Consider the following 11,297-nt stretch of genomic DNA (forward strand, 5'->3'; position numbering starts at 1 on the left):
TTCTGATCCCGCAATTGCACCCTTCTTCTTCTTCTTCTATGATATCACTCTTCCTCCTTTCAAATGTTTTTTAATATGTACTGTGGATATAGATATTGGGACCCCAGTGATGACTCTCCTCAATCTAGTGTAAGCACCAGGGACATGGCTTTTAATCTTCTTCCCATTAAGCTTTTCCATTTTCAGAATCTTCTCTTGCTGAGCCTGGCTACAACAACATATGAGCAATCTACCATTTCCAATGAACCAAGCTAATTTAACTTCACCTACCTCCTATGTCTTTCCATTACTGACCATTCCAGTCCTTGCCCCTCATCCTCATCCATCCGAACTGACACAAATATTATTCACATTACAGCACAGCTTTTGCTTCACCAACTTTTTCTGAATTTCCTCCATTTCATCCGCACTTACTCGCTGCCATTTCCGACTCTCCAATTTAACAACCTTATCCCGGTCCTCTTCTCCACCTGTCTCTCAAAGGCGACCCAATTGCACCCTTCTCAAGTTGGAGGCGGGTAAACTGAATTTTTTATTGAAAGAAAGAAAAAGTGGACGGGCAGGCAAGTTCCAGCCCTCAATCAAATAGGCTAAATTACCAGAAACTGTGCACTGCGCTGTATGATGTAGAGAGAGAGAGAGAGATTGTGTGAAAGGGTTAGGAGGCTGGATAGGGTTGGAGTAGCGGTGGGAGGGAAGTGGTGTCTAAGGGCTCTATTTTGCCTGAGAGGAACAGGACGAATGAAGAGAATTGAATGTCGGTAGGCCGTGACTGGCCTCACACTCCAGTACAGTAGGTGGCGGTGTATGCATCTTAAAAGTTGGATGCGATCCGCCAAACCACTCTCAAAGAAGAAGAACGGCGCACTGCGTGATCTGCATTCGGAGTCTTTTCAGTGAGTCATTCACAGATGCGATTCGGTTCCCCAAAAATAGCCGTTTGTTCGCAGACGACCAATCGTCATTACTGCGCACTCCCACAGGGCCGGAGAGGGTGGTGTGAGTCCGTTAGGTAACCAGGGAGTGAACTTGACACTTTTAGTAAAGCAAATGTTTTGAGACGTTCATTTTCCGTTACTTACACCAACAAAAAGATATGGGTAACCGTGTCGCTCGTGAGGATTACGAATGGGTTTATACAGATCAGCCACATGCCGACAGGAGGAAAGACATTTTGGGTGAGCAATCCCCACACCCCAGTAACGTTAGAAGCTAACATTAGCATGTGTATTTTTTTAAACAACTAGACCTGATATCTAACTTGCTAATGTAGAAACCACATGTGGTTTGCTTAGCAAGCTCATGAATCAATAATTTAGAGAATGTTTATCTTGTCTTGCATCACAGCTAGCTGGCTGCTAACTACTAGTAACTAACGGCAACCCTCTATCTTCTGTGTGGTACAGTATGCTTGCTATGTAGCTAGCAGTAGGTCATTGCAGCCACGGATTCATGGTTAGCTAATTAGCTAGCGTCAGTAAATTATCTAATTAGCGAACATTGGCTAGTTACTTACCTTGTTAGCCAGACAGGGAGAGGGGTGTTGGCTAGCAGCTAATCTAGTTTCAACAATAACTATTGCCAACAAGTAGTTAACATTTTTCGTCGTCTCGCTAGCCAGGCCAATTATTCGGTGTAAAGATTTCTGTGTACGGGTGTGGTTTTGCTAAATATTGCCTGGTTAGCTATTTCTCCAATTAAGCACAAACTGGAAACCGTTACAACAAAGTCCCTGCCATGACCCGGGCCCTAAACTCACTGACTGCGCCACTCCCTGAAAGTTAACAGTTAACTAGTCAGCCTGTAACGTTAAGCTATTTGGAGATTACACGATGGTAAAGATTCAGGAGAAAAATACCGTTGGCGTAAAATATAAAATCATGAAACTAGTTAGCTACAAATAATGATATGTATTATTGTTTGCCAACTCGCCCGTTGAGCATTGTCATGGGAATGGAGTGACACAACTGTAACTGAGAACAAAGGGGCGGGGGCAGCACGTACAATTAGAAAGGTAACGTTGCCAGACGTAAGCCAGAGGCACTGGCACAGCTGATCTCTAGGGCTAGTGTGCCGGCCAAAGCCTTGTGGGTGTGGTACCTGTAGTCCCTTGACCATAATTACCGTGGCCTTCTTTTGAGGTGAAGAGGACCCCTGTAATGAGCAGCAGGTGGTCTTATGTATGCATGGTCTTGTCATGGATGATTGGGGTTGAGTGGGCTTTCTGAGGGTCCAATGTTGATATAGTCTCAACATGTTTTGTATGTCAGCAATCAAGTTTTCAATAGCTTTAGAAATACAGTATTTCATTCTGGCTATATTTCATATGATGCTAAGTGCATTATACCAGCAGTATTACTGTATTTTGAAACTTGATTGCTGACTTGCAAACAATCCCTTTGTGCTGAGTCCGGGCTCTGTCGATGTCATAAAGAACTCATTGAAAAAGGAAACATATCCTGTCTGAATAATTCATTGTATGCCCTGGGAGTACAGCAGCACCAGGAGACACAGAGGGACACTGATAGTTTCTATCATAGAAACAGGGCGGCTACGGGCTACTATTTCAGTCTGGTGATGGCTTTTAACTTTTTATCTCAGTGTAGTTTACTGTCGGACAGCCCATGTAAGGTATTTAGACCCTTTCTGAGCTCATCACATTGAATCAAGCATGTAAAGGCTTATGCTAATCACATGATCAGTGATCACACATGCCTCAGGCCTCTCCCACCACACAGCCCCTTGACGAAACACAGAACAATGTAGCCTACACAGGAAGTGGCATTTCTTTGCATGGACTTGTCCCCTAGATTAACTACAATCATCATGGCCTCTCTTTCTCAGTAGCCTATTAAAAAAAAAAAAAAAACATAAGCACTCTTGAAATATGAATAAAAACACTATGATTGAAAAAAATAACTATTTACAACTTTATTTCTAGATTTTCAGATATAACAACAAAAACAGTACAACCACCAACCCCTCATTCTTCCACTCCCACCCTCCACCCACCCACCAAAGCATCTATAAAAGTAAATTAAATAGTAAAGAAACTAAAAGTAATAGAAACTAAAACAATAGTGGGAGGAAATGTTCTGATTGTGAGCTCAAATGGCCACTAGAACAGCTTACTAAAATATGCAAGTTACACTAGTAAAAGACAGGCTCTCCACGTATTGTATTAATGGGGACTAGGTTAAGTCTAACTTTTGTCGGGAACAGTATGATTTCTTAATAGTGAAAATTAAACTGCTTCCTGGCACTGGTAAAAATGGCCCTAATGAGATGGGGCGTGCACCATCGCGCACATGTTGCTTTTGTCCATCCACACCAGATGCGATAAGGACACAGGTTGAAATACCAAAACGAACTCTGAAACAACTATGCATTTGCAGACAGGTCAAAACGCATGAAACATTCATGGCCATTTAGCTTGGTAGCTTGCTGTTGCTAGCTAATTTGTCCTTGGATATTAACATTGGGTTGTTATTTGACCTGAAATGGACAAGGTCCTTTTTTCTGTATCTTTTTAGAATTTTCAGTCGCACACTCGTGTGTTCTCTACTCCAGTAATTAATCCACAGATAAAAGGTGAATCTTACTTAGTTTCTAGTAATCTCTCCTTCAGTCTTCTTCTGTGCACTAAATATGGCGATTGGCAACCAACTTTAAGGTGCCCCACCAACTGGACTGGCATGTGGACCTCAGTTCATCTTTCAAACACCCATGTGGGTATATGCTCATAAAAACCAATGAGGAGATGGGAGAGACGGGACTTAGGGTGCATCAAGCTTCAAAAATAGAACCACGTTCTATTTTAGCGCCTAGCTACGCAGACGCTCATTGACGTACGTAAGCAGTTTGGATGAAATTATTGAATAACGTGCATGTCTACATTTATTTTGCAATGCTCGCACATGCAACGCGATGTGGTCAGGAAGTAAGGTCAATATTTTGAAAACCATTTTGCAAAGGTGGCTCTGTTATATCTTGGAGACTTCTCTGAATTCTAAGATTTCTCACAGATTCTCTCATCCCAGAGGAATTGTCAGTTCCCAGAAGTGGTAAATCTGACCTTTTAGAATAATTAGTCCAGACATCACACCCAAATCCAATCAAACTATTAATTTGATCACTCCACAAAGTGATAAGAAGTGAAATTAGATAGGATCACTGGACTATTTTCAGCAAGCCAGCCCACCACCTTCCACCTGAGTTTTTCCTGTCTCTGTCAGCCTTTATCATCCTTATCATTCAGTACTACTGAGGAAACCAACCGAAGTGTGTTACCCTGTGATGGGACACTGCCCAGAAAGCCAACAATGTAACTTAAATTGTTGAGTACGATTTTGGTTATAACTAGGGCTGGGAATTGCCAGGGACCTCGCGATATGATATTAGCACTATACTTAGTAGCCGATACGATATGTATTGCGATTCTCACGATGTATTGCAGTTCGATACTCTGATTTTTATTGCGATTTAATGTTCCAAACATATTGCTCACCATATTTCTGTCCTTTGCTGATGGACATGCAAGGGTCATGAGAAAACAAGTTTTGATCGGTCATGGAAACAAGTGCTGAAAAGAAATTAGGTACCTATTTAAAAAGATGGAAACGTTTTGGTGCAGGTACAACCAACTAGCACAAAAATAATGTAGCGACATTGTCAAAACAATACAATATATATCGTGAAAAATAATATCCCAATGTGTAACCGTCAAGTTTTTTTCCTCCCCATCACTAGTTATATCTTTGCCTTGATAAACACCACCATTCCCCATTGTTACGAAGTTGAAAGTTCATTCATCAAGAAGCACTGCAGTGAGTAGGCCAAACAGTCCGGTCTGTCCACACATCCATTATAAAGTAGCACAGTAAACTCAAGGTCAGCGTGGCTCGTCTTTCACTTTCTAGTTTATAGCCTAGTTAAATAAATCCATGTGATAATGTTGGCTAGGCCAACGCATACGCACAAAATAATCTTAACTTTTAGTAGGTGCTACTAACACACGAAACATTTTTTTTTTTTTTTAAAGTAGGCTACTACAAGCTGGTGATGTTTAGGTCTCAGAAATTGTGGGTGGATTAGGAAGTATCACCACATACATTGTTAGAATGACTTCTCCCTACCTGCTGAAAAGGTTTCCCTATTCCTTTGTACATAACTCACATGTATGTGTTTTTGTCCAAAACTTTTCAAACGGGTGTTTATGGAGAGTTCTTCAAGTTCTACATTTCACCCATTCTCCATCAGCTGTGAAATCAAGGCAATAAGGATAAGTCAGTTTCTGTTTGGTGTTGCTTCCCTTTACCTGTTATGTGGTGTAAACTGATAGGCCTGCATCTAAAACCCTCCGCCCTCTGTAACCACCCATATCCCAGTCTTGACCTCCTGTATCATTTGTTCTCATGAACATTACATTTCTTTTTTATTGAGGGATGGACCCCTCACCCCACAGTTTGGGAACTGCTGCTGTAGTAAGCTGAACCCTCAGTGCTTTGCTTTTGTCAATCATCGTCTGGGCCCTAGTTGTTGCAGGCGTAGGCCTAATCTGAAACCACCCTTTGTGCACATTAGGTTACTTTTTAGTCAGGAGCGATAAGATTCATTCTCAGTGATATGACTTTATTGTCACAAAATGTAAGTTGTGACTGGCAGACTGCTTTATTTGCAAGTGGAGGGTGGATTTGGTAACCTTGTTTACATTGCCCTTATTCTTTGAAAGTACTTGTATCATTGTGGTCTCATATCCTGGTGTGGCTGCTAGCCAAATAAGATACTGGTATAATTAGAGTAGTTTTGAATTGCAATTGCCAGACTGTTCCTGCAGGCACCTTTTATAAATTGTGTTTTGTAGTTGACAGTTTGGGATCTCTGGGCCAGTCCTGTCTGGGCTTTAGGGGGCCATTTGACTGAAGTAGCAAAGATGCTAAACTCCAGGGCTTGAGGTCCTGCAAACAGTTACAAAGATTACAATTTGTAGGAAATGGCTGATTGGTTTGTAGCAATTAAAGTTCTGAATTGGAATGACATTACAAGAAAGGAGTTGTGTATCAGTGTTTTTATGAAGTCTTGATTAGTGCTTTGCCAAATTTGAAAATTAACCAAACTTGTATTCTTTCTCTTCTCTAACAGCAAAGTACCCAGAAATAAAGACACTCATGGGGCCTGATCCCAGGCTGAAGTGGATTGTTTGCATGATGGTAATCATCCAGTTCTTAGCGTTCTACCTGGTCAAAGACCTGGACTGGAAATGGGTCCTGTTCTGGACTTATGCCTTTGGCAGCTGCATCAACCATTCTATGACCCTGGCCATCCACGAGATCTCTCACAACACTGCATTTGGCAACAACAGGGCCATGTGGAACCGCTGGTTTGCCATGTTTGCCAACCTGCCCATCGGGCTGCCGTATTCTGCCTCCTTTAAGCGCTACCACCTGGACCACCACCGCTACCTGGGAGGAGACGGTATAGACGTAGACATCCCTACTGATTTCGAGGGCTGGTTCTTCTGCACACGCTTCCGCAAGTTTGTCTGGATCATCCTCCAGCCTCTGTTCTACGCCATCCGCCCTCTCTGCATCAACCCCAAGCCCATCACCGGCCTGGAGCTGGCCAACGTGGCCGTGCAGCTGTCCTTCAACGTGGCCCTCTACTGGCTGTGTGGAGCCAAGCCTGTGGTGTACATGATGGCGGGCTCCTTGCTGGGAATGGGCCTGCACCCCATCTCTGGACACTTTATTGCCGAGCACTACATGTTTCTCAAGGGCCATGAGACCTACTCCTACTATGGCTCCCTCAACCTGCTCACCTTCAATGTGGGCTACCACAACGAGCACCACGACTTCCCCAGCATTCCAGGACGTAGGCTACCTATGGTATGGATGTTGAAAACAACATTTGGGGGGTGACTGTATGGAGAGGGAAGACAGACCAATGTAGCATTATAACTGTTGTCATCCAGTAAATACATATAAAGTATGTAGAAAAGGTAATTGAACTATATGTTTTAAATAATATTATCTTTGACAATCACCAAAATAAAAGCTAGACAGTCAGGGAGAATTAAAAATTCCAAAAACAATTTAGCAGTATTGATTTTGTTATTATGTTTCAGCAAAAGGACACAGCATTAGCCATGGCAAAATGCATAGAATTGTAGGAAATTAGCTTTAAAACTGCAACATTTTCTCTTGGCTCCAAGGAGAAATTAGTATAATTGCAGGAAATCTGCTTAAAAATCCCCATTTCTCTACACTGCCAAGATGGGGGGCCTCTAAACTTTTCTCTAAAATTCAACTCTGCCGACTGGTTGACAGTGCCCATTGCCACGCTCACCACCAAAGCCCCTTATTGATTCAGGAAAAAAAACTGTGAATAATTATCTTTATTTACTTACTATTTGCATTCGCTTGCTTATCGCGATGAAACAGGATAAGTAATATAACACGAGGGTAATAATTATTTATTTATTTATTTAAGAAAAGATAAAACCATATTCCTCCAAATATGTTTAGGCAGTCTGTCCAGGCTCATTCATAAGAAAAGCATTTGACTTCCACAGACACAGGAAGACTTTGAAAGCTCTATTTCGCAGAACATTCTGTGTTTGGAGACGTAAATGATTTAAAGCATGATACACCATTGTGCAAAGAATGCCTATGTTGGTTTATGGGGAAATGTGTTGCATCATGAGTATTCTTATATGATTCAGGACTGCTGCAATTTCGCTTTCTGTTGTAGTTCCCCTGAATGGTACTGAGAGGTGAAAGGGGAATTCCAGATATGTCACATGGGGTAAAAACCTGAAGCTTCCGGTTAGAACTTCCACTCGCCACCTAATATTAGGGCATGGATGATACTAGTACTGCGACGCTCGTCTGTGTCAAAGAAACCTTTTTAGGAAAGTCTTAATGTTGGAAACAAACATCATTATGTTGTTGCGTTTTATAAACAATCTGTTATGAGTGCACTAAGTTTTGTAGAATTGACCCTTTGCCAAAGTATATAAAAATTAGATTGTTTAGGAGGAGTGCAAGGGCGAATTGAGTTATTGCACACGGGCACTTCTGAGTAGGCAGAAGTGCCTGTGTGCACTTCTGGAAATATGTGTTCCCTAATGGAAATATGCAAATACATGTTAAAACATGCCAGGATCTCGCTAGCTTGTGCTTGGCTCTGCCCACCTTCTTGTTTGTTCTGACCACTGTGTATAATTGGTTCCCGATGTCAACAACGTATGTCCTATCTTGGGTTATAATCATCTTTGATTGTAGCAAACTAGACTAATGTTTTTTTCTTTTCTTCCGCTAAACCAAGGTGAAGAAAATAGCATCAGAGTTCTATGATGACCTGCCCCACTACACATCGTGGGTGAAGGTCCTGTATGACTTCATTATGGATGACCAGCTCAGCCCCTACTCTCGTGTGAAGAGGAGGCTGAAGGGAGATGTCAAGCAGGAATAAATCCTTCCTACTCTCTAACAAAACGACACTGACGCACCTGACACCAGCCCCAACTCGCCACCAAGACTTTTTACAGCTTTTGCATATTAATACACATTTGCACTGAATGTGAAGAGAATGTGTGGACAGGACGTGCGACATGTATGTAAGAATTTGTTCAGTCAGTCCTTACAAACAAAATAATTTGTTCAACTAGTCATTACACACAATTACAGTTGTCATTTCACCCATTTTTTTTTTTTGCACATGTGGTCATTTTAGAAACTTGTAATGTGGACAATTTTTTTTTCCAGTCAAATTTGATTCAAGAATTAATTTATATGTATAATTGACATCTTTATATTTGAGTTTTGTGCCTGTTTCTGCACGTGTAGAATATATTAGATCCTGTTTTTTTATTATTATGATCACTCCGGTTTTATTTAGTCTCTTGAAAGAGGCTGTATAGCAATATACAGTTACCCATTTCAATGCTACTGATCTGCATTTGCTGTGGATAGTTTGTTCTCTCCTCACTCAATCGTAAAATGTCCCTTTCATTCCATGTAGATGGCACTTAGCACATGACTGTGTGTGTGGACATATTGACTTATGTTCTGAGCTTTAGTTTAGCCCATTTTGATCCAAGTGCCATTTTGTATTGTGATTTTGCCAACACCTCAGTCCAATAACTGATCCACATAGCCTGAAGCACCATGTTATTTTGCTCTTCGCTAAATGTTATTTTTGATACAATGGGGAGAAAGCTAGTTCAAAGCAAGGTTAGGTAAGACAAGGGCCGGGATTCCATCGATCATGGGTTGGAGACGATGCAGATTTGAATCTCAGCAAAGGTCAAACGTTGTCTTTGTTTTGTTTAGTTGAGCTTTAACGGAAAGACCAAATGCGGCCTTAAATGTGTAAATTACTGTAATGGAGAAGAATCATTCATATTTTGTCTGATGAACATAAACTTTTCCGGACTTATTTTCCGGGTTCTCCTATAATTAATACTCAATCTTAGAAATATACTGAATGTTAAAGCTAATTTAGATTTTAGACTAGTGAAGTCTTTTGACAGTACCTATATTGAGTTTCTTATGGAAACCCAATCGAGGGCCAAATTAATTGAAACCAAATTTCCTTTTGTTCATATACTGTATGCTTTCATATTTTTTTCTTTAACACTTTCACTTGATTCTGAAAGATTATTTCCAATTGTGTCCATAACATTTTTCAAAGCAGTATGCAATGCCGTAAGTAGCCTAATTAATGTGAGAGAAAACAAAATGTCTTTCTTTAGTAGTGATTGACCTTAAGAACAGAGCAGTGCCCCCTTAATCCTAGAGCCGAAAGCTACTCAAATGTTTAACTTTAAAGTAGGTAGTGGATGAGGTAGTGGAACCCAATTGATGCGTCACATTATGCAAATCATGATGTGGATGAATATTGTCCAAAGTAGAATGGAAGCTTGCTGACAGCAGTGCTGAATCACAAATTGACCCTTAACCCTAGGCACTCCATGTAGATCTGGAATGAACCTTAGCAGTATGGTAATAGCTCCATCGTGCCATCTGATTGGCTTGGATGGAGATTTGCAGTATTGAGTAGACTTAGGGCTGGATTCAATCTACCGCAGAACTAATATGGAAGATGTATCTTTAAAGGCAATGTTTCGGCGTTGGCAGAGTTGCATTCATGGTAGACGCCTCATATGTCTACTCAATCGTAAATTACCTTTACATTTTTAAAGCAGATCTTCCACCATACGGATTGAATCAACCCCCTATACTTATCTAAAATAGATGTGGCTAGGGGTTGATTTGGGATTCAATGGCTTCTAAAACAGGGTAAAGGAGCTGTTTGTTCCATCTACATCTGTATTAAACACAAGCTGAGCTCATGCTGGGTAGCACCTCATTAGGCCCTTTCACAGTTGGGCATATTGGAAGGGTGAAATAATTATATAAAGTAGTCTTTATCTTCTTAAATCAAGCATATTCTTTAATGGAGAAAACCCCTCAGCACTATGGGAAGGGAGGAGTCATGATTCCACCCTCATTGTGTAACACGTGCCTTTTGCATTATTGAGTTTTGTCTGATTGTCATCCTTTTTGCTGGTCAGCCATAAGGTCCTGTTATAAGATGGAGTAGCAGGTCAGATCTATTGGGTATAGGCTAGAGCTGTACTGGTAATTGGAGTAGGACTTTAACGCAATCTCCCTTTCACCTCATTTAACACCTGATTACGGGCCTCTTTACACTACAAGATACTTGTGTCGTGTAAAGAAATGGATCTAGATTCAAATCTATCTTTAAGAGATGTCTCCCACACTTCTTACAGCGGTAGTATGGGAGACATATACGCTAGTGATGCCAATCCCTACGGTTATAGCAGCGGGTTTAGGGTCATTAAATATTGTGTGGATGAAGGGCGGGCGGGTTGAATAAAGAGAAAATACCTTAAATGTATCATTCTTGTACAATTTATATCCATAATATTTGTAAGGTACATTGAGGTTTTTATTTAATCATTTTTGTCTATCTGGTAGCCTAAGCTTTAGGGCCTAACTGTAAGCGTGCCAAATAGCTTACATGCCAAATGCTAAATAGATCCACAGAGGCAAAAAAATATTGGAGTTTAATTCAATAAGAGGAAAAATAAAGACGAGTAATGTTCGGAAAAGATTTGGTGAAGTTGTCAGAGGATGATAGTGCCTTTTTATGTTATGTGTGATTGTAAGGCGCTATACAAATTAAACTGTCACTAGACTGGGACTTTCAATAGGCCTATGGCAAGTCAAAGGAACTGTAGCCAACTGTTGAGATGGGTTAAATGGAAACTG

General features: G+C 40.9%; 1 protein-coding gene across 1 annotated transcript; it reads left to right on the top strand.

Moving 5' to 3' along the window:
• The first annotated feature begins 900 nt into the window (after window positions 1–900).
• On the top strand, window positions 901–9,438 carry LOC135512353 (sphingolipid delta(4)-desaturase DES1-like). The gene is made up of 3 exons (XM_064934304.1): window positions 901–1,178; window positions 6,142–6,884; window positions 8,326–9,438. The coding sequence occupies exons 1-3, from the start codon at window positions 1,097–1,099 to the stop codon at window positions 8,470–8,472; spliced, it is 972 nt and encodes a 323-aa protein (XP_064790376.1). The 5' UTR covers window positions 901–1,096; the 3' UTR covers window positions 8,473–9,438.
• The last annotated feature ends 1,859 nt before the right edge of the window (window positions 9,439–11,297 follow it).

The sequence above is a fragment of the Oncorhynchus masou genome, chromosome 24 (assembly GCF_036934945.1).
Source record: "Oncorhynchus masou masou isolate Uvic2021 chromosome 24, UVic_Omas_1.1, whole genome shotgun sequence".
NCBI lineage: Eukaryota > Metazoa > Chordata > Actinopteri > Salmoniformes > Salmonidae > Oncorhynchus > Oncorhynchus masou.

What these genes read in the sequence shown, in the direction of transcription:
- LOC135512353 (XM_064934304.1), top strand. Translation starts at nt 1,097, where the DNA reads ATGGGTAACCGTGTCGCTCGTGAGGATTACGAATGGGTTTATACAGAT. An exon ending in CAGGAGGAAAGACATTTTGG is followed by an intron (nt 1,179 to 6,141) that starts GTGAGCAATCCC and finishes CTTCTCTAACAG; the next exon opens with CAAAGTACCCAGAAATAAAG. An exon ending in CAGGACGTAGGCTACCTATG is followed by an intron (nt 6,885 to 8,325) that starts GTATGGATGTTG and finishes CGCTAAACCAAG; the next exon opens with GTGAAGAAAATAGCATCAGA.